Source organism: Thermomyces lanuginosus (genome assembly GCF_041956635.1).
Source record: "Thermomyces lanuginosus strain ATCC 200065 unplaced genomic scaffold VTN49scaffold_7, whole genome shotgun sequence".
NCBI lineage: Eukaryota > Fungi > Ascomycota > Eurotiomycetes > Eurotiales > Trichocomaceae > Thermomyces > Thermomyces lanuginosus.
Window position 1 is genome coordinate 107,947 of NW_027192341.1, and position 21,566 is coordinate 129,512.

At 53.5% G+C, this 21,566-nt stretch overlaps 10 protein-coding genes across 10 annotated transcripts; 7 read left to right on the forward strand and 3 right to left on the reverse strand.

The window, feature by feature from the left end:
* Window positions 1-312: 312 nt before the first annotated feature.
* Window positions 313-2,060, forward strand: VTN49DRAFT_7464 (uncharacterized protein; the record flags this gene model as incomplete). The annotated part of the gene is made up of 5 exons (XM_069415736.1): window positions 313-426; window positions 513-1,399; window positions 1,450-1,655; window positions 1,711-1,838; window positions 1,896-2,060. 5 exons carry the CDS (start codon window positions 313-315, stop codon window positions 2,058-2,060), a joined length of 1,500 nt encoding a protein of 499 aa, XP_069271825.1.
* A 390-nt stretch (window positions 2,061-2,450) lies between these two features.
* VTN49DRAFT_7465 (uncharacterized protein) lies at window positions 2,451-2,850 on the forward strand (the record flags this gene model as incomplete). The annotated part of the gene is made up of 2 exons (XM_069415737.1): window positions 2,451-2,468; window positions 2,524-2,850. The coding sequence occupies 2 exons, from the start codon at window positions 2,451-2,453 to the stop codon at window positions 2,848-2,850; spliced, it is 345 nt and encodes a 114-aa protein (XP_069271826.1).
* A 149-nt stretch (window positions 2,851-2,999) lies between these two features.
* On the reverse strand, window positions 3,000-4,632 carry VTN49DRAFT_7466 (uncharacterized protein; the record flags this gene model as incomplete). The annotated part of the gene is made up of 4 exons (XM_069415738.1): window positions 3,000-3,073; window positions 3,124-3,262; window positions 3,317-4,531; window positions 4,624-4,632. The coding sequence occupies 4 exons, from the start codon at window positions 4,630-4,632 to the stop codon at window positions 3,000-3,002; spliced, it is 1,437 nt and encodes a 478-aa protein (XP_069271827.1).
* A 79-nt stretch (window positions 4,633-4,711) lies between these two features.
* Window positions 4,712-5,438, reverse strand: VTN49DRAFT_7467 (uncharacterized protein; the record flags this gene model as incomplete). Its single annotated transcript, XM_069415739.1, has 3 exons — window positions 4,712-4,744; window positions 4,810-5,068; window positions 5,347-5,438. The coding sequence occupies 3 exons, from the start codon at window positions 5,436-5,438 to the stop codon at window positions 4,712-4,714; spliced, it is 384 nt and encodes a 127-aa protein (XP_069271828.1).
* Window positions 5,439-5,793: 355 nt separating this feature from the next.
* VTN49DRAFT_7468 (mitochondrial 54S ribosomal protein uL2m) lies at window positions 5,794-7,056 on the forward strand (the record flags this gene model as incomplete). The annotated part of the gene is made up of 2 exons (XM_069415740.1): window positions 5,794-6,897; window positions 6,955-7,056. 2 exons carry the CDS (start codon window positions 5,794-5,796, stop codon window positions 7,054-7,056), a joined length of 1,206 nt encoding a protein of 401 aa, XP_069271829.1.
* A 707-nt stretch (window positions 7,057-7,763) lies between these two features.
* On the forward strand, window positions 7,764-10,639 carry VTN49DRAFT_7469 (uncharacterized protein; the record flags this gene model as incomplete). The annotated part of the gene is made up of 6 exons (XM_069415741.1): window positions 7,764-8,052; window positions 8,125-8,428; window positions 8,483-9,002; window positions 9,070-9,558; window positions 9,620-9,853; window positions 9,911-10,639. The coding sequence occupies 6 exons, from the start codon at window positions 7,764-7,766 to the stop codon at window positions 10,637-10,639; spliced, it is 2,565 nt and encodes an 854-aa protein (XP_069271830.1).
* Window positions 10,640-11,240: 601 nt separating this feature from the next.
* Window positions 11,241-12,491, forward strand: VTN49DRAFT_7470 (uncharacterized protein; the record flags this gene model as incomplete). The annotated part of the gene is made up of 3 exons (XM_069415743.1): window positions 11,241-11,374; window positions 11,445-11,757; window positions 11,823-12,491. 3 exons carry the CDS (start codon window positions 11,241-11,243, stop codon window positions 12,489-12,491), a joined length of 1,116 nt encoding a protein of 371 aa, XP_069271831.1.
* A 686-nt stretch (window positions 12,492-13,177) lies between these two features.
* VTN49DRAFT_7471 (uncharacterized protein) lies at window positions 13,178-14,747 on the forward strand (the record flags this gene model as incomplete). The annotated part of the gene is made up of 7 exons (XM_069415744.1): window positions 13,178-13,321; window positions 13,378-13,519; window positions 13,569-13,631; window positions 13,778-13,879; window positions 13,929-14,075; window positions 14,131-14,473; window positions 14,528-14,747. The coding sequence occupies 7 exons, from the start codon at window positions 13,178-13,180 to the stop codon at window positions 14,745-14,747; spliced, it is 1,161 nt and encodes a 386-aa protein (XP_069271832.1).
* Window positions 14,748-15,025: 278 nt separating this feature from the next.
* VTN49DRAFT_7472 (uncharacterized protein) lies at window positions 15,026-16,006 on the forward strand (the record flags this gene model as incomplete). Its single annotated transcript, XM_069415745.1, has 2 exons — window positions 15,026-15,293; window positions 15,348-16,006. The coding sequence occupies 2 exons, from the start codon at window positions 15,026-15,028 to the stop codon at window positions 16,004-16,006; spliced, it is 927 nt and encodes a 308-aa protein (XP_069271833.1).
* Window positions 16,007-16,350: 344 nt separating this feature from the next.
* On the reverse strand, window positions 16,351-21,520 carry VTN49DRAFT_7473 (uncharacterized protein; the record flags this gene model as incomplete). Its single annotated transcript, XM_069415746.1, has 5 exons — window positions 16,351-18,890; window positions 18,949-19,210; window positions 19,269-19,763; window positions 19,816-19,911; window positions 19,982-21,520. 5 exons carry the CDS (start codon window positions 21,518-21,520, stop codon window positions 16,351-16,353), a joined length of 4,932 nt encoding a protein of 1,643 aa, XP_069271834.1.
* Window positions 21,521-21,566: the final 46 nt, after the last annotated feature.

Consider the following 21,566-nt stretch of genomic DNA (forward strand, 5'->3'; position numbering starts at 1 on the left):
GGCTGGATTTTGTCTCCCTGCGGGAACTCGCTTCCGAATTACTCTTCATGTAATTACTATTGTACCGGCGTCTGGGTTGGGCAAGTCGCCCTATGGGTTTGTGGATTTGATTTGAGTGTTTGTAGTCTACTCAAGTTTTTATATAGAAATATATAATGGATCGCGGTGTTGTACCTGAATTTCTGATGACTCAAGTTCCCCTCCGAACGCGACAGAGACCCGCCGAACTTTTTTTTTTTATCGCGACCACCTCGACGCCCTCAGCAACTCGCAAAGTAGATTCTACCACTCTCAAAGTCCAATGAAATACCCATGGAGTACGTGATCCGTTTCGCGCAGCAACACGTGACATTTCGACGGCCAGAAATTGAGGCCCTGGCGACATTCTATGGAGTGGATATCGAGTTTGTCTTCTACGATGACTATGTAAGTTTCAATTGAAATGAGGGGTAAAGAAACAATATGTCCCCTGCTATCACTGCTTGGCTAACCACCATGTTCTCTACAAAAAGTCACCTTTCTGCGTTGTCCGGTTCCCAGACAATGACGCTGCACGCGCGGTAGTGTCACGCAGCGTTCTCGCGCAGGACCTCTACGAGCTCTGGGGCCAGGGCTCGTCGTACGAGGAGCTCCATGCCGACGTGCGCCGGCGCACGCAGCACCGATGGAGCGAGTTCCGCGATGTGTCGTTTCGGTTCGATGTGAGCACCTTTGCCTACAAGCGTAGTCGGGAGGAAAAGGTGGACATCATTCAGTCATTCGAATACCTGGATTTCCGCGGGCCGATCCGCATGACAGGCTACGATGAACTGTTCGGCGTGCTCGAGGAACATGAGTGGGACTGTGAGGAGGTCGACCGCGAGCAGTACCGGCTACCGCCGCGGGGCCGCGAGGCAATCAAGACTATCTACTTTGGGCGCTGGTTGACGTCGAGCAGCCGCAATTTGATCGACCGGTACGATTTGAAGAAGCGGCGGTACATTTCCACGACGTCGATGGATGCCGAGCTGGCCCTGGTGACGGCAAACATGGGGTTGGTGGGACCCGGGAAACTTGTCTATGACCCCTTTGTTGGGACGGGGAGCTTTCTCGTCGCGGCGGCGCATTTCGGAGCGATGACCATGGGTTCCGACATCGATGGCCGGAGTTTCCGTGGCAGGAACCATGACCGTACCAAGCAGCTGGGAATCTACACCAACTTTGTGCAGTACGGCACAACGTCGCGCTACGTAGATGCTTTCACGGCGGACCTAACCAATACGCCGATCCGCGAGGAGCCGTTTCTTGATGCCATCTTGTGCGATCCTCCCTACGGTATCCGCGAGGGGTTGAAGGTGCTGGGATCTCGGGATGATAAGCCCAAGGTGCCGATCTACATTGATGGAGTGCCAGCGTATCGGTAGGAGCCCTCTCACAGACTTGTCTACAAACATCGCTAAGGCCATGCAGTCTACCCGGGTACGTCGCTCCCAAACGGCCATATGGTTTCATGGCCATCCTGAACGACATCCTTGAGTTCGCCTCCCGGACGTTGGTAGAAAACGGACGACTGTGCATGTGGATGCCGACTGCCAATGACCAAGACGTCGAGTTGATGATCCCGACACATCCCTCGATGGAGATTATGGCCGTGAGCGTGCAGCAATTCGGGAACTGTATGTTTCCCCAATACTTTTATTATCTGGAAATCTTCTGACCCGTTTGTTCCAGGGTCTCGCCGTCTCCTGACCTACCGCAAACTGCGAAAAGGAGAGATCTCCGCCGATAGCAAGGTGCCACGCAGAGAGGACAGCGAGGGAGGCGTTACAGCGGACGATCTGAATGAATTTCGGCGAAAGGTGCCGTCGTTCTTACCTACGTGGCAGCTGATAAAGATTACTAACGTCTGAAATCAGTACTTCGCACCGAGAGAATCTAGGCATGGTAACCAACCCCGAAATAATACATCATCATCTTCACAAACCGAAGCCACCACCACCACCACCCCGGAACCGCCCACATCCGACATGGCGTCTATGAAAGTCACAGATGACAAAGAGGAACGCCATGATACAAAATAAACAGTAACAGGCTTATATTTAGCTCCGCTACCTACGTCCTGTAGGTTCTACACTAGGTGTGGAATTCTCCCCCTTCCTCCGTCTTTATCGTCTGGGTGCCTCCCATCTAAGAGACGGAACCCAAATATCGTTATCAAGGAGGGGCTCCCTCTGCCGGGCTTTGAATGACGGAAGTTTTCTCAAACGCCGTCGCCGGCGACGATGGACAAGGGATGATGAGCCGAATGACGATTGCTAAACCAACCCAAGCTACTCCCTCTTATAGATCAACAAAAAGTATAGTCTTTGATGACTCCGTGCAGATGTGACCTAGATCAACTGAAAAGAATTTGATGAATCAAACGAATGTACCTCATTATATATACGAAAGATTCTCTCACACCTCCATGGATGTTTAGGCAGAACAAAGTTAGGGAGTCGAATTCGAAAATCGAACGACGATAATCCTGCCAATTAAACTCAGAGTAGAACGCTATATACAAGCAAACAACCCAAACGCCGCAACTCCGAACCCGGTGAAATACACAAACAGCAAGGGTACGCACGGTGGCGCGGGAACCCTGCATCGTCGCCATCAATCCGAATATGGCCCCTGGTGGGAACCACGAAAATCATGCGAATTCCCCCGTATTATCCTGCCATCCCAACCGAACCTGAAAAGTCGATGATCAAGAACGGAACCACCGGCATTCGATGGACAAGTACACCTTATGAAAGGAGAAAGACGAACACCGACCGCATGTATCTCAACTCGAGAACGATAAACCCGAACAAAGAATACCCGTCATAACATGCACCAGTCCCATTCACCGACACCCGCATGTAACGAGAAACGCCCAAACATGAAAAACCCATTAATTCCGTCTCGTATCACGTCCCTGTGTAGGGACCATCAGCAACATCCTGACTTGAGGATGTTACAGAAACGTTGCTTGTACCTTACTGAGGAGGCTCGTAGCCATCAAGGTACACGGGGGCATACTTCCTGGCCCATTGCCTGGTGATGATCGAAGCTGGAGAGGTTTAGCTATGGTCTCGAAGACAATAATCTGTTGCAACTCACCCTTGAGGAACTTTTTGCTGGCGTACTTCTTGAAGATGGCCTCGTGAACAATGGGCCGGCGAAGATAGTCAATCATCAACCGAACAACGGGGAGGATTTCCTCTTCCGTGTACCCAGCATAGCGTGTCAGGAGCTCATCCTGTTTCTATGTTAGCTCTCTGTACCTCAGGGAGTGTACAAGGATGAAACTCACCCAAGGGCCGCGGTGAAGAATCAGGCGAGCGAGATACATGGCTGCAGCGGCCACCAGGCTAGGGTAGTAGGGCATGAACCGGTGATCGACCAGACTGATCTCAATCAGGTACTTGCCCAAAGTCCGGGTCGCAATGTCGAAGTTGTCTGCTTTTGAGATTCGCCGCAAGAAGTTCATCGGGTTCGGGTAGCTCAGGTTGTATTCGAGGGCAGCCAGGACGTGCCGTTCGGCCTCAAGAATCTCCCTCTCGGAGAAGGTCCCGTCGGAAACGTTGCTGAAGTTGACAACATGCGGCGAGAGAACCTCTTCATACTTGGAAGCAATGAACATGGCCGTCACACCCACCAGCTGTAGCCGGTTGACAGCGACAACCTCAGTGGACAGAAAGCGGTCGATCAGGTTGACAGCAAGAAACAGAGTCTCGGGAAGCAAACGGAAGCGCGTGTGGACCTCGATGAGCCAGTCCACCAGGATCCCGCGCATCCGCCACTCCAGCTCCGGCTGGTGCTCCATGTAGTCCGGGTTCGGCATAGTCTCGGCCTCCAGCGAGCGGAGGTAGTCAAAGATCTCGACGACATACTCCGCAGCCGTCAGCGGATCACCGAGATCCTCGGTGTCTTTGTCGAGCGGATCATGGGGTTGGGGCTGAGGCTCGGCTTCCCGCCGAGGCTGTGCCGGCTCTGCTTCCAAGGTAGGCTTCTTCTCGATGTCAAGCTTCTTGCGGGGTGGCTCTGCCTGTGAAGCTTCTTCTTCCTTGACGGAGGCTTTTTGGCTGGACGAACGCTTCACTGCGCTTCCGCCGACACCAGAGCCACTGCCAGGGCGCTTGGGTTCGGCTGCCGTCGATCGCTTTGCATTGGTGTCCTTGACACCGAGCGCTGCACGCGAAGAATTGCCGCGGGTCAGCTTCTGAACACCGCCCGCATGAGCAGTGGTCCTCGAAGAGAGGCTAGCTTTTGTCGTCGTCTTCTTGGTATCTTTGGTTTCCGCCGGCTCAGCTTTGGTGACATTGCTGACATCACCTAGAGCAGGCCGTCTCCTTTGAGCGGCAGTCGTCGTTGTAGTGGTGGCTCTCTTGCTCTGTAGGGGTTTCTTTACTGCAGCAGCAGTGTCTTCTGTCGAGGAGAGCGCGGCAGTCTTTGCTCGCGTTGCACGTGCAATTGGCACGTTTTCATCATTTTCATTATTAACCGTCCGTGGACGGAGGCTACGTGTCTTGTGACTGTCAGCAGGGATCTTGAGAAAGGGCAACACCGACAGGTCCGTATGGATACAAATGACACGGATTCTGGAACAGCATGACTTACAGGAGGCATGATAATGTGCTCTTAGATGAAGCAAGTACAGCCCAGAAGAGCACACACAGTGGATCAGAAAGGGATGTTGGAAGAGCGTTCAGTCAGCTATGGTGGCTGTCTGAGACCTGTCCTGCATTCCAGTCAGTCGTGTGGCTGGACGTGATGATACGTGGAATTCCAGGAATATAGACATACCACGCGGAAAAAACAGTATACACGGGCCACAATTGCGGAGATAGGCACTATCTGCACGCGATTGATGGTCAAATCATAGAAATGTGAGGTTGGTGGATGGATCGGATCGCGGTAACGCGAGAACACGATTTGTGCGTAACACGACCGGCGATGGCCCCAGGCGCGTCGTGCTCGGCAAAGCCGAGAGAGGTAGATAGTAGTGGTGACGTTGAGAATAAAAACGTAGGAGATGCTGTGAGGATGTACAAAGGACGCGGAGCTGACGGGGTGTCAGGGTGAAATGGGTACAAGCGAGATGAAAATTGAAGGGTGAGGTCGTAGTCGGTGATGTTTTGCCAGAGTGGGAGATGCCTCAGGCCACAACTACTCTGGCGCCCCACCAGTTGACTCTAGATGAAAACCAGGATAACCGGACGCGATGAAGCTCTTTTTGCAGCAAGGAGGCCGGCACTGTCGATAAATTGAGAATTGAAAACTCAATAGACTCTGCACGGAAGGATATGCTACCGCACTGAGGGTGCGAAGAGAGGAAAAAACCTGTGGTAGCCGCAAGCGAGGGAGCTTTTTGTACGCGTATTCCAGACCGGATCGGGGTGTGCAAGCGCGAGGAGCGCGCGTGTGGAGCCCATAAACAGAGCGTTGCCGGGCAACGACGCGACTTAGCGGGCCAATCACTGCGCTTCAATTTCGTTGTCCGGTCAGCCACACTGAAACAGTCGTCTCATCTTAGTCATCTCCTCATCTGTGGCGGTGCAAGTAATCACGTGATACGCCAGCCACTTGCAGTTTTCGCATCTAGTTTTGTCCGTCGGAGAGATGGGTTAGTCGACGAGCTACGGTCAGCGGCCTCATTGACGGCCACTTGCGATTGGAAAACGCCGTTGACTTCACGGGCCAGCTCGGTTTCGATTCGGTTGCTTCTTGAGTCCTGGAGTCCGCTGCGCCAACGACGGCTTTTCGGCTGCAGCCCGACGGTTGCCAGCCATGTTGCAGCCCCGTTCGTTGCTGAACGCATTGCGGCTGCCGTTTCGCGGCATTCCGTCGGCAGCTGTGCGTTCCTATGCCACGGCTGCCAGCGATGTGGAAAAGCCCGCAGCTGCCGAACCTACTGTCGCATTCGCACCACCACCGACTGAGAGCGACATTGGCGCCGTGGTCCGAAAATATAAGCCGCGAACACCCGGTGTTCGACATTTGCGGCGACCGATTAATGACCACCTATGGAAAGGCCGACCGGTCTACAAGTTGACGTTCCCCAAAAAGGGCCATGGAAAGGGTGGCCGAAACAACACCGGTCGGGTGACTGTTCGGCACCGTGGTGGTGGTCATAAACGGCGCATTCGAATCGTCGACTTTGCCAGACGCGCTCCGGGTCCTCACATTGTGGAGCGCATCGAGCACGATCCTAATCGTACCGCGCACATTGCCCTCATTCGGAATATGGAAACCAAGCAATTGAGCTACATTCTCGCGGCCGACGGGCTGAGAGCCGGAGACATAGTTCAAAGTTACATGTCGGGTATTCCGGATGACCTGCTGAAGAGCATGGGCGGGACCATCGACCCAGGGGTTCTTGCCGCACGAACAGCGTGGCGAGGGAATTGCCTGCCACTGCACATGATTCCTGTGGGCACTATGATCTTCAATGTCGGTCTGCGGCCGGGGCAAGGCGGCGTGCTCTGCCGCAGCGCTGGAACCTTTGCCACGGTCATCGCCAAGGGCACCGACCAGCAGAGGAATGAGGAGCACAAGCAAGCGTTAGAAGGCCCGCCCACGGAGGGAGCTGAGGAGGAAAAGCCTCTTTCGCTTCGGGAACGGCAGAGAATGCAGCGTCTTGCTGATCATGTGACGATTCGGCTCCAGAGTGGTGAAGTGCGATTGATTCACAAAGACTGCTGCGCGACGATTGGGATTGCCAGCAATCCCAACCATCAGTATGCACAGCTCGGCAAAGCCGGTCGCGCTCGGTGGCTGGGCATTCGCCCGACGGTCCGTGGTGTGGCCATGAACGCGAAGGACCATCCTCATGGCGGTGGCCGTGGCAAGTCCAAGGGAAACGTTCATCCCAAGAGTCCATGGGGTATTCCGGTATGTATCAATCTTACGCCGACGTTTCTACGATGTTATTGCTGACGCCCCCGGCAGGCCAAGTCTGGCTACAAGACTCGTCCCAGATGGAAGATCAACAAGGCTGTTGTTGTTCCTCGTCCACGGAATCAAGGCAAGCGGCGCAGAGGGTACAACTGATGGGCGGGTATTCTTGTTCCCTGTACAATACGATTGCTGGCTTGTATTTCACGTCCATGTGTCAGTATAGATGGGAAATTCTTCTTTGAACGATGTCTTCGTAGGGTTTTGCTGGATGTTTCGCAGCAATCTTTTTGCCACGACTACAGCCTGCTACTGTCCACTCGCGCACGTCTCTCTGGCTCCCCAGTCAGACTGCCCAATGATATTGTCATGAAAGTAGTCAAATACTCTTCCATAACCAGCGCTGAATGTGGGTTCAGCTAGCGAATCGCCCAAAAGTGACGTCGGATCGAACACAAGGCACACAGCAATTGGATCTCGCCTCTTTCAATCCTATTACGACGGTAAACCCTGCTGGCGCCAAAGTTGCATTGGGAGTTCAAGGCCTTCGTGGCTCCTATTTGTCAGAGGCAGCTGGCACCGAACGCGGCTCCGAAAAGGGAAAACGGCAAAATAAGGAAGCCTAAAGTCTAAGGCAACGACCTGATTACATACCTAGAGCCAATTTGAGCCAGTTTCCAGAAGTTTAAACCGCTTCCCCCCACGCCGCGGTGATTTATCGATCGCTCCTTGCTGAATGCGTATCGCTGTCATTGTGTGGTTCTGCCGAGGATCACTGCGGTCGAGAGCCGCAGATCAGGAGCAAACAGTTCCATCCCCGCTGCCCACTTAGTTAAACGGGAACCCCCCCAAAAGCCGATAGTATGTCCGCCCCGGATCCCGGCCATGCCCCGGACCGACCCCAGCAGCAATCGCCGGGAAATGCTTCGCAGACGCAGAACGATTCACCAAATGCCCAGCAAGATGGAAACCCGGTGCCCCGACCGAAGCGCATCGCGTGTGTTGTCTGTCGCAAGCGAAAGTTGCGGTGCGATGGGAAGAGGCCAAGCTGCGGCACATGCGCCCGCTTGGGACATGCATGTGCCTATGACGAGGTCCGCAAGAAAAGCGGCCCGAAACGGGGTTATGTTAAGCAGCTAGAGGCACGACTAGGTACGCCCCGCAGTATTGGAACCGTGGGAGCGGATCGTGGAGTAGTTGTTGACCATCACCACCTGTGACCAGCCCAAGTCGAAACGCTGCTCAGAAATCAGGAATCCGAGGCGAACTGGAACAGTGAGGCCAATCCGTTGGCGTCGCAGGAGCAGAGCACGTCCAGTGCATCGGCACCGACCAACCCGTTTGCCACGGTTCCTGGTGCTTCTTCGTTCCCGAGTGTTGATAATGTTCCGAGACAAGGTGGCCCGTCGCAAACGACGGAGCCGAGATCGGCATTTGGCGACTCGGGGTTCGACGGCGACATGTCCTGGGAGGTCATCGGCCTTGGATTGGACGAGCCGCTACCGAAGAAAGAAGTGATCGATGAGCTGTACGTTCTACTCACAACGTCAACCTTGTAGGATTAAGTAACTAATAGCATCAGGACCGACATCTACTTCAAAACTACCCATCATTCCATGCCAATGATCCACCGCTCACGGTTTAACCTTGCCATGGAACTGCCCCCTAAGATGCGGCCGCCGGTGTGCCTACGATATGCCATGTGGTGTTTGGCTGCAGACGTGACCCCCAAGTACTCGTTCATGAAGGATATATTCTATGAACGCGCCCGCAAATACATCGAAAAGGATGAGATGAGTAGTCATGGCGTGGCTATGGTGACGGTTGCTCACTGCCAGACCTGGCTTCTCCTCGCTGTCTTTGAATTCAAGTCACTGCTCTTCCCGCGAGCGTGGCTCAGCGTGGGCCGAGCAGCAAGACTGACGACAATGATGAATATGAATCGCGTGGACGGCAGCGGTGTTTCCGTGAAAGAGTGTATTCCTCCGCCTTCCGATTGGGTCGACAGTGAGGAGAGGAGACGGACATTTTGGACTGCGTTTTGCATCGACCGCTACGCGAGCATGGGCACTGGGTGGCCGATGTCATTCGACGAACGAGATGTATGCTGCCCCCACCTAGCTTTTGTTCTCAAGTGGTCCAACTAACTGCCTGTTACAATACTATCAGATTATGACGAAGCTACCTGCCAGTGAACAAGCTTTTCTGAATGGAACCGAAGAACAGACGGTTTCAGTGGAGGAGGCTCTGTCAGGCAATATCGCTGGGTTGTCGCCGTTTGCAGCCACTGCGGTGATGGCGTTTTTGTTTGGACGCTATCTTCACCACCTCTACCGGCCGAGCCCGCACGACAATCCGGACGATTTCAACGGGGAGTTTTGGAAACGACACCGAGATCTTGACGATTTGATTACAAGACTATTGGCGTCATTACCGGCGAATCTACGGCTGCCTCAGGCGGTTCGAGACCCCAACGTCATTTTCAGCAATATGGGCCTTCATACGACGACGATCTGCCTGCACCAGGCGGCCATGTCTATGGCTGAGAAACATCGCCTCCGCGATAGCATCGCTGCAGAGAGCAAACGAAGGTGCATTGTCGCGGCTGACCAAGTGGCCAAGATGATGAAGATGGTTAGCTTCACGGAGTTTATCACGGTAAGTGTTTTTGTGGGACCCAGTAACACGTTGCTTTATTAATGACTGAGAAAATGTGCAGTTGAACCCCTTCACTGCCTTTTGTCTCTATGTGGCGGCTCGAGTGTGCATCAAGTATCTGAAGTCTCGGCCAAGCGATTACACGGTTAAAACGACGCTTCAGTTTCTCCTAAGCGCACTGAATGCGCTCAAGTCCTTCAGCACGCTGACGGAGTCGTTTTTGATGCAATTGGATGTTGATCTCGCGGGCAGGGATCTTGGCATTACGAATGTCTGCCGAGAAGGTCCCAGCGATGTAAGTCATCCTCCCGACACCCCGTTTCACGTGCATATCTGATGCTTACTTTTGTAGCCGGAAAAGACCCCCATCCCACTTCGAAAGGAGTACCGCTCCGTACCAGGTCAGACCACGGCAGGTCGAGCTGATTGCCGAGGTGACAACTTTGGAATGAATACCGGTGGCGTCAGTACGAGCACAACTTACTCTCAGGGCACGCCAGCCAGCTCGCAAGCCGTTGGATCTCTGCCAACTCGGACAAGAGTCCCTCAACAGCAACAACAGCAGGCCACTTCTGGATGTTTCCCGCCTGGTTTTGGCGGGTCTATGGAAAATACGTCTCCTCAAACAGATTTGAACGAACCATTGGTACCTTTTCCTTCGGTAGACTTGTCATTGAGCGCCGACCAATCGAGCAGCGGATCGCCGCGGACGCTTAACTCGTCGACAAACACTGCACTGACACCTGCCAGTGATAATTCCTTTTCCAATACCCAGCCAACGCAAGGCAGCGGTGGCGGCGGCCCTAGAAGCAGCCGTGCAGACACGCACCTTGGCTTTTCCGCCTCTCCCAGCGGGTTTGGCCTGGACGGATCATACGGGCAGATCGACCCGACGATCGACCTTCCGACAGACGCGATGATTGGCTTGGAGACCTCGTACTCAATAGGTGGAACTTGGCAGTTTATTGCGCCTCCTGCACAAGATGCGACGCAGGCCGGAGACTCGAATATTAACGTGGACGGCAGCAGACCCTTTGAGCAACTGCCTGGAGAAATGATGTGGAGCAACTGGAGTATATAATTCCTGTATATTACTGAGGTTTGAAGGATTGTTTTGACTTTTGGGGGTTTGACGCAGGAACGGCCTTTGGGTGGTGCTATTACGGCGTTCAGGAATGGGCAGGACGTATTTTTGGTTTAGTTAAACGACTCTCCCATCGTGATGTGCAGACTAATAATACATCAATCTTCGCTTCTAGAAGTAATCTGCATTGGACAAGTTATAATGCCGACTATTTACGACTCTGCTCACCCAAAACCACAGAGGTCAACTGGAAAAGGGAGAAGCTTAGCGGAGTTTATGCCTCAGGCAGAAATCCCGCGTTCCGCTCCGCCCATCATCGCGCGGATCTTGGAGAGGAGCTAGATTACAAGCTGGGCATTGCTGTCAAAGAATTGAATCGTGCCGAGCCATTGTCTTTGTTCGCCGTCTTTGACGGAAAATTTACGCGCAAAGCTCGAGGGGCCAACTCTCGGCTGAGCTTTTTGAACTGGGATTCCAGCGCGCGTTACTAACTTTGCTTACGAGTACGGTGGACTTCGGACGGGACCTGACGAGAAACCAAACAGACGAGAAGGAAGCTTAACGCTGCCTCCGACACACGTACACAGTTAAGGAGAAAATGGCTTCCTCCTCCTCGTCCTCGGCCCAAAATCAAAGACGGTTTATCCATAAAGATCGATTTGGCTACGTCTTTGGCCTACTACGGACACAAAGTTACCTTGATCCCGCGGCGAGGGGTCCAGGATCGCACACGTTCGTAACAATTACATACATACAATTTCTTCTAAAGAATCCAGGCTGATTTTAGTTGTGAAAAATTTAGAATCCGCACTCTAGCATGGAACCCCACAGGCCAACTCATCGCCACTGGCGCCGCCGACCGTACGATCCGGATCTGGAACCCTGAGCGCGCGCACGCACGGTACTCGACGGAGTTGCGAGGCCATAGCGCGGGCATTGAGCAGGTCGTGTTCAACCCGGTGCGGGATGCGGAGCTGGCGAGCTGTGCGGCAGATGGTACGGTTCGGTTCTGGGACGTACGGTCCAAGACATGCGTGAGTCGGCTTGATGTTGGTGGGGAGGCGTTTACGTTGGCCTGGTCGGCAGATGGGAGGGTATTGCTTGTTGGGCGAAAGGTGGTTTCTCCTTGTCGTCCGTTGAGTAAAAAAAGGATTGGGTGGAGGACTAACGGATAGGCTAGGATGATACGCTGGTCCCAATCTCCGTCGAGAGCCCGTCAAACCCCACGACGAACGGGGAAACAAACCCATCATCGACGTACACGGTTCTGCCAGGGCATCCGCAACCAGTCCAAACCAACGCAACAACATTCTCGCACTACGTTCCCCCTTCGTCGACCGCAGACTCTTCATCGTCAGACTACGAACTCGACCTTTTTGTAACAACTGGCGAAGGAACCGTCAAAATCCTTTCCTACCCGTCGTTCAAAACGCGCCACATACTCAATGCTCACAGTTCCTCCTGCCTTTCGCTTGCCCTGGCCCCTACCGGCCGCTATCTGGCAGTTGGTGGTAGCGACGCGCTGATATCGCTTTGGGACACAACGGACTGGGTGTGCCGCCGCACCATGTCGAGCGAGAATGGCGGCGCCGTGCGAGGGGTAAGCTGGAGCTTCGACGGGCGGTTTCTGTGCGGCGCTTGCGACGAGCCCGGTACGTCGGGATCGGGCCTGGAGATCTACCACGCCGAGACAGGCGACACGGTCCATACCGTGCAGACAGGATCTAGCGGTGTGCCGGCCGTTGCATGGCATCCGACGAGATATTGGCTGGCGTATTCGACAACGGCGGAAGGGCCTGGGAATCCTGGGGGATTGAAGATTGTCGGCGCAGCGGGTGGAGGATTGTAATGTTTCTTATGAATGTTCCAGGTTTTCCATTCATAAAAATCTAGACATGGGTGGAGTTTGGGGTTTCATATAGGGCACGGATTTAAGAAGATACGAGTCAGGGTGTAGTACATACCTCTGGTGCTTTGATTCTAGGGCATTCAATGATGGCGGATTTCATCAGTCTCTTGGGTTGGGAAACTTGTGATGGCTCTGATCTATCACGTTTGCTACTCGTCACTGAGTCGGTTTCTGAGATGCAACCATAGCGTCCATATAATTATTTCCATGTTGGTAATGCCATAACAACCGTGGCTATAATCTGACGACTGCCACAGCAAAAATGGTCCGGGATGGATGTGATAGATGACCTGTTGGATCAGGTCGACGGGCATCCCGGAGAGCACGATTCTACTCAGCTGTGAACGCTCCGAGAAGCCAGAGTAGTCTTGATCCCCACATGTCACTGTGACATCTCATGATCACCGGATTATCACTTCATCAAGCAAGGGTTGGATCTGCTAGCGGCTCGGATCTTGTTCTCCACCTGAGCTTGTGTTGAGCTTATCTCAACGACGCCCTAGTCGAACGGATTTTTTCTCCCTCAGCAGCAGGATTTGGCATGCCTTAGGCATATGAATGACCCCACACGCGGGCAGAATGTAATCTCAGATCATTGATCGACCCGCTGCATTGATCCCGTCACCATGCTGGACTTTTCCAACGAGGCGTCGCGCTATGAAAAATGCTACACGACTCTCGGCCAGCTGCCCGTGTACATTGATCCGAAGCAGCCGCCGTCAAAAAAAACGCCGTTCTCAACAATCGCCCATCATCCATTTATTCACACGGTGCGTCTTATTCGATTTATTTGTTCTTGATAGAGCTGGAGCTGACTTCTGCGCAGGTTGAACTGATTTTTCCACAAGAGTTTGCTGCAGCATGGGAATCGGTGCAGACCAGACTGCGCCAATTGCAATATATTAGAGCTATATTGCCCCTGTCGGCTTTGTTAGAGAATGATTTCTTTAATACGTTCATTAAAGCGGGTGTGTTTACTGTCCGATCGCGATATCTGTTGAGCTGCTAACGGTGCAGGCAATCTGCTGATGTTGTCCGAGGGGCGTCCGGGCGTGGACAATGTGTTTTCTCTCCATAATGGTAGGACTTCTGTCAATTTTTTCCTCCCTTTCGTCAAAATATCCATGCGTATCATGGAATTGAATACAAAGGAAAGCAGACAGGAGAAAATCGAGCAGAATATGAGATCGGGCAGGTGTTGCTGACTTCTTTCCCAATATGGACAGGCATCCTCCGGTTAGAACTAGGCAAGGAACCCTACGAGCGCTCAGGACTGCAGGGTAAACCAATTCGCAGCGGCGGCAGAAAACATGCAAAAGAACGCTTCGGTCTGTGCGCGCGACCATTATCCATGGATGCTTGTTAACCTTTCCTCAGTGGTCGAGCTCAACTTACGGTTGCCCTCGATGCTGCATGGCAAGAAGGGCTTTGAGCGAATAGTCTGGGCCTTCAAGAATGTCCTCAATAATCCAGTCTCTTGGCTGGTCTGTGATCCAGCGTCGGACCCCGCCACTCTCGACCAAGGTAGAGCTCGCAGTATTACCAACATTGTAGGGTCTCGCCTGCTCACAGTTCACAGTCAGGAAGACACTCGCTCCACACGCGCCCCAGCTGGTCGATTGTGTCCCGAATTCTGTCGCCCATCCTCCTACAGTTGTCCCGCCGCTGTCGGTCGTGGACATCACGGTCTTGCCCTCCGAGGCCGAGATTCGGGACTACTGCGATGAACTTGCGGAATGGATGGGCCTGGTGTCCCTGGGGTCCCCCCGAGTAAGGGTCGGTGACGGCATCGATCCGTACCTCAGTCGATACGAAGTCCCGCAGCTTGACAATTCCCAGCCCACGTCATCGAGGCTGGTGAGTGTCAAATGGCATGGGATGATCCCATCGCCGTGGATCACGCATCTTCTGCTACAGCTTCTGTAGGTGTTGTTTCTCATCGTCCAAGGTTCTGGCATGCTGACATCTGCTCAAAGACTGGATCGAGCGTCTCGTGACCTTCGCCCTGCGGTCTGGTTCGCGTTGACTTGTACCGCGTTCAAGCGCGATGCCGTCGAAAATAAGGATGGCTATACCGTTTTATGCGTTCCCCGCGGGAATTCGCCGCCAACCTCTAGTTCAGATGGCGTCCATCGAACCACGGATGTACGCGATTATATCTGTTGGGAGTATATTGGAGCTGTTGTATCACAATAATCTTCCAGTGGTTAATCTCATAGAGATCTCTGGTCCTGTCTACGTCATGTATTCCTTTTCTGAGGCATAAATTCCTCCTTCTTCTCTCCCGCCGATGAAGTCCTCTTCGTTCTAGACCCCAACATCTACATCTCCATCATCATACCCATACTATATTATCAAGATTTGATCCTGGGCAGCGCCCAGCGTTCTGTCTCCTTTTCTACGTTCGTTTTTCTTATCATTCCACTCGTTTCTCATCCGACCCTCGCTCGGTCACTGTCGCGGAACCCATGCAGATGGACAGCGTCGAGTTCTTCCCCAGGGCGGACCAAGAGTCCCAGCTCTTCTTGGACGAAATACTCGAGTCACTTCGAGATTTATTTCCCGACGACACTCTCACTACAAGCCCGAATACCTCGATATTCTCCCAGGCTGAGCAGCCCGAGATACCGGGAACTGTCGATCCCTCCGAACTTGTCTTGGAAGCTCCTCCCGAGTCGCTGCTTCTACAACAGGAGCCCACCATCAATCCTTCCCTAGAGTGCACACCTTCTTACTCTATCGGTTAGTCATTGAATATATCATCACGGACCTTCGAATACAGCTGATACCTTGCAGGGCCTAATCCAAAGCGCCGCAAGACGAACAGCTGCGAGCCTCCAGCTACCACTATCGGCACGGCCATCCCTGGGGAGATGTGGCACCCCCCAGATTTGGACATGATAGCACTGCCAGCCATACCTGGTGACTTTTCCGACCCTCTCAGGAACTCGGTCGCGCCTATGTCTGGCGATCCCCTAATCCCGGAAACAAGCTTTCCAGCGCCATCCGTCCCGATTCAACTGCCGGATGCTTTCCTTTACGCTCCTCCAGCAATGGACTTTAGCTTTGCGCCCATTTTCGCTCCCCCGGTCGCGCCTCCAGTCGTCCCTCCCATCATAGGGACAACAGCACACTCAACAGCAGCTCTAATGCCGGGTCTTCCTCCGGAACAACCATCACTTTTCCCTCCGCCAGCTCACATGCCGGCTGCTCCTATCAACAAGCCTCAAAACACAGGCCAGGAATTAACATTCTGCGAGGACCCGCTGTCGATGCCCAAGAACTTTGTCCCCAACCCAAACAACCACGGGCGACACGAGATCATCAACGGTCGGAAGATCTACCTCAACGCGCCCAAGGAGAAAATTGAGGCGGCGAGGGCGAGCAGCGGCGCCGCGGCCGACGGTTCTGGTAATACCGGTGGGAAGCGAACTGCGGAGCAGATCTCGAACTGAGGCTCATGACATTATGATTACGACGAAACGAGAGCGATGATTTTGATGCATCTGAATCTTGGTTGTTTATTGGAGTTCGGTTCAGGATGTTTGCAGATACTGCCTGTACTGAGAGGGATAGACGGTCTCTACTCTTGTCATGTTCTTTTGGAAATCATCCTGTTTTTACGGAATGCATGCTTATATCACAGTGCCTCTATTATCCTGTACCAAGCAGCGACTTTAATACCAACTTCATCGCCCAACTGATAGCAACCCTGAAGAGAACCACCCATATCCATAAATCCAAACTCCACTGAAGCCAGTTACCCAGAATCGCAGAAGAATCAGTACAGGCCCACAATTCATCCAATAAACTCATTAACCAAGTCTTGCAACACAGGCCGTTTCTTCAACACCCTTTCCCTAGACAGACCAATAGCGCCTCTTTTTTCGGGACTCCTCATCTTCGATTTCTTCGCGGCGATCGGGCTGGAGCTGAAGCTCTCTTCCTTTAGCTTAGCCCAGGTATTCTTCCTTCCCGGCGATGCAGCCGTGCCCGTCGAGCTTGAAACCTTTGACGAAGAATGGAGCGTATCACCGAGATCCGAAAAGACGTGATCCGCCAACGCATTCTTGGGCAAATCATACACCCACGCACGGTCATCCATCAGCCGAACATATTGCGCCAGAAGCTCATTGCCGCCCTTTAGGGTAGCTTTACTGCCCACGACGAGCAGCTTAGTGCGCGCACGGGTGAAAGCGACGTTAATCCGGCGCCAGTCACGGAGTAACTCGCCAACCTGCTTATCGGCGTTGCTGCGCATGCAACTCAGGATAACCACCTCCTTGTCACGCCCTTGGAACTTGTCTGTCGTGTGCATCTCGAGCTCCGGCGTGTATCGGCGGAGGCGCTGGCGGAGAACGGACAGTTGGCTGCGGTAGAAGGTGATGACCCCGATCTCCTGCACGGGAACCCCCGAGGAGATCAGCGCCTCAACCAGCTGCGCGCAGATTGTTGCTTCGGCGTCGTTGATGATCCGCGAGCCGCTTGCCTCCTCGCGCGCGGCGTCACCAAGCGGGTCGGTGTTGACGAGTCGGGTTTTGGTTGCCGGGTCGAGGAGGTCGCGCAGCCAGCATCGTCCGTGGCCCGGGCCGAGACACATTGCGCCTTGTGAGGACGACAGTTCCGTTAGAGATGTGACGTGGTGCCGCTGTAAGCCGCCGTTTAGGTCGGGCAAGTGCAATGACCGCGACGCGACTTCTGGCGTTCCACATTTCAACCGTCCCGAGTAGATCAGCTTGTTAGAGAGGAGCATCAGATCCTCGCACATGCGGTACTGGTGCTCCAGGTTGACTACCGACGACGGCTGAGCGTCGGACAGCAGTTTGAAAAGGCTGACGTCGAGCCCCCCTTCCTGTGCCTCCTTATCCTGGACCAACGGCGGCAGCTGGTAGTGGTCGCCGACGAGGATGAATGTCCGTGCCATACGGATCGGCCCCAGGCACACCGGCAGAGTAATCTGCGACGCCTCGTCCACGATGCAGTAGTCAAAGATACGTTCGTTGAAAATGGGGTGGTTCACGCCGAGACACGTGGTCGCGACCACACATGACTGCTCGTATGACTCTTTGAGCTCCTCAATCGACTTCTTCGGCACGGCCGCCAGGTCTGCGAACTGCTGCACTTCCGGATGAACCTTTGCCGTCGCGCCGATGCGCAAGATCCGCATGTTGTCGTCGCGGATCTTGAGCAGGATGTTGTCGACCGCGGTATGCGTGTAGGATGCCAGTAGCACGCTTTTGCCGCGCGACACCAGCGTGCGGATGATGTGGGCGATAGTTGTTGTTTTGCCTGTCCCCGGCATGCCCAGAACTAGGGCGTAGTCTTTCGCACTCAGGACCTTTTTAACGGCGCGCCTCTGGTCGACGTTCAGTTCGGACTGACAATCCGCTGGAATTGAGTCCAAGTTGGGCGTACGCAGGAAAGTTGGCGCCTGGTTCTCAATGATGAGCTTTCGCAGCTGCGCAGCCTGGAAGAGATTCTTCTCCATCATGCAGATCAGGTTGTTGCGTACGGTGGCCATTCCATTGCTGAACTCGTCCTTGTCAAGACGATATAATGTCGGCTCGTGGTTGGCTTCATCCTCAGCGAGGGTGTTCCGCGGGCCGTCCTCGCAAAGTTCTATGATTCCTTTGAACGCCTGATTCCGCTCGGGATCAAATCCAGCACATGGCACCCGAGAATTGTCCAAGCGCCGATCGACCGCCACAGTGATCCGGTTACGGCTGACGTTCGTAACATAGCCATTCGCCAGGGCAAAGTGACCCTTCTCGTCGGATATCACGATTGGCTCGCCGGTTGTGATTTGCGAGTCTGTAAACGAAAAGTCCGCTGGAGCCTTTTGCTTGATAAAGGTATACCGGTATCGGTTGATCTTTGTCTGGTTCTTGTCCTCGTAAGCCGAGCCCGGCTCGATAATGACTTTGCTGAAGCACCGCCCCAGAGCTTCCCGCTCTTCGCTGAGCATCGTCCACAGCTCCCGCCGGAATTTCATCATCGCTCTCTCCTCCTTGGTCAGGAGATCGTCCCATTTTCGGAAGAAGTCGCGGTGTCGAGAGTCGAGATGTCCGACTATTTCGTTGAACTTGTCACCCATTCCGCTGGACTCTCCATCTCCGTCGTCCAGAAGCTTATGGTATATAAAGCATGCCGTTTTTGAGTAGCATTGCTGGCATAGAGGGGGCCGTTTGACCATGGGAGGAAGTGCCGTCTTTTCCCGTACGAAGCAGGCTAGCCGGTTGCGCTCCTGGATCATGTGGATAATCTCATTGCGGACGTTGTTGACTTTGAACATCTTTTGCATCTCGAGATAGTAGAGGAGGCCGAACGTGACGTCGATATCTATAGCAAAAGGGTCAGCAGACACAGTTTTCCACTAATCCAGCCTGAGAGAACATACCATAACGATCGGAAAGGAGCAAAGTGTACAATGCTGTCTGCGCCCGATGACTGAAACTAGTATCCTTTCTTCCAGTTTTCATCTCTAGAGGGATGGTTAGGGTCTTGTGATCCCGTCCATCGTCGTAGACAACCTGGACCGTGGCGTCCACATTCCCTTTCAGCCCGTACATTGGCGACCAGACGTGCTCCTCAACTTCGAGAAGCTTGTTGATGCTCAGAGACGCCATTGTTCCACGACGATCCTCGACGACCGATTCAGCCTGTTTTCAGTCAGCAAACAATCTTTCGCAAACGAAGGCCACCAAAAGGAATTCTCACTGTCGGTTTTGCTCGCAGGAACACCTCCGCCCACGCCTTTAGCTCAGGAATCTTGCTCATGACATAGTCTGTGGCCTCTGACAACGTCACATGAATCGCGTAAAGGCTCTCCACGTATCGGACCAGTGTTTCCTCGACCATTGGCCGGATCCACTGAAATTCCCATCGATTTGCCTTCAGGCACTCCTGAAAGACCTCATGCAGAATATGCCCAAACACCTGCGGCCTGCTGATGTCGCTTGTGGCCTTGATGCGGTCCTGGAGGACGGCGCGGCGCTGGCAGCTAGTCGAATCCGCGACAACGGTGGCGGAAATGAGGTGGTCAGGGTGCAATATAATCATGTTTTGGGTGTCGTTCACGATACACTGTCCCCGGGCGTCGAAATCGCCGATCAAATGGACGTAGGAGTGTTTAGTGCATGGTGATTCGTACCATGAGTCGCGGAGGATAATGGCCTTTTTCTGTCCTGTTCTCTCCTCCTCGACGGAAAGCACCTAGATTCATCGTCAATGAAGGGCTTGGGGCGAGACTCTTCCCAAAACTGACCTTCTCAGGTTGGGTAAACCCACGGGGAGAGACATAGGTACTTTCCGCGATTTGGGTTATTAGGTAGCGCTTTATGGCTTGCTGCGCCTTAGGTTTCTAGATCGTGGCATTCGTAAGTATCTAATATATGAGAACATCATGAACTTATTGCTAAGGGTTAACCAACTTGCTTCTGGCGGCCCGCATCCGAAAGGTTCATAGCCTCCTCTATGGCATCAATGTCAATGTCATCTCCTTCGAACTCATCACTTGACACATCCCCGGCGCACTGAGCGTCGCGGCTGGTCTGTGCCCCTTGGTCTTGATTTCCAGACGTAGTTTGTTCCTCTCTTTGTGGTCTGCGCGTTTCTCCAACAGCTGCCTCGGTACTGTCTTGCCTCGCCGGCTGTTGTTGCTGATCACATTGCGCTAGGAGTTCCTCCGGGAAATCATAACCATCGTCAAACTCATCATCGTCATCGTCGTTGTTTATGACAGGAATAGATGATTTGCGCTGTTCGGCGGGACTTGGTGATTGTGGCGGATCGGAATCAGTTCCGCTGCTAGAAGGGACTTTTGGTAAGGCTTTGGCGGACTCTTGTCTCGCCTGAGGTGTTTCCGACGCGTCGACGAGAGCTAGCAGGTCGTCATCGAACTCATCCCCTTCAAATTCAGACGATGATCCAGGGGACTTGGCGGGCTTGAGTGCGTTCTCATTGTCCTCGGGAGCATCCGGGTCGTCCCCTTTCCTAATCGGTGATGCTTGATTTCCAGCTGCTGTTGCCTCACGGGGCTCTGCAGCGCTGTCACCAATTGGGGGTGAAGATGGCGGCTCTGCCTTAGCCTTCGACCTGACTAAACTCCCTTGGATTCTCTCTAAGAGAGAATTTAGCTTCGATGATGAGCGGCCGGAGTCAAGAACGCTGCTCTTCGAACGCGTGAAAAGCTCCCGCGCAGCCCGGCCATCTTTGTACATTTCGGCCTTTTTTCGCTTTGACGCTGTCGATGGCCAATCGACAGTGCAGCTACGGGCTCTTCTGAGCCCCGATGAGTCCTTACTTGGGACATCGGATACCGGAGTGTGGGGTGACGAAGAGAGGTTGACGAACTTTGGGGCCAACTCGACCGTGCCGTCTTCTCCCTTATATCTTCCAACATAGCTGTTCCATAGTTCCGTCGCCACGTCGTTTTGCGGAGTCTCTAGCAATGACTTGATGGTCTTCATGTCGAACGGCTCCACTGCCTTCCTTGCTTTATTCTTGCGGGGGGAACCGCTGGGCGATGATCCCTCGCGGCGACGCTTCTTCCCTCTGGCTGAAGGGCTTGCATTACTGGGGCCGGAACTTTGCGGTGCATGTTGCCAAGTTACATATTCATCCGGAGTCTGGTCTTTTCCCGGGGCAAGTCGGAACGCGTCCTCGGTGTTACTGATTAGATCCGCCAAGGGAATTCGGTTTGCGGGCGTCTTGGGACATTCTTTGGTCGACCTCGACTCTTTAGACTGGGTTGAAGGCTGTGCCTCAGGAGGCGGATCCGGAGACTCTGCATTCACGTTCTGATCGAGGTTGTCTTGATTCTCTTGGTCAGCATTGGCTAGCGGTTCGGATGACAACTTCGATTGTGATGTTTTCTTTGTTTCCTCTTCTTCAACTGGCTGGACATATCGAAACCTGTTCAATTTGTTTCGCGAGCTGGACGAGATGCATGCATTGTAGTTGGTGGCCATGATCGATGTGGAAGCAGCGATGCGCTGTACATAGAGTCTACCTAGT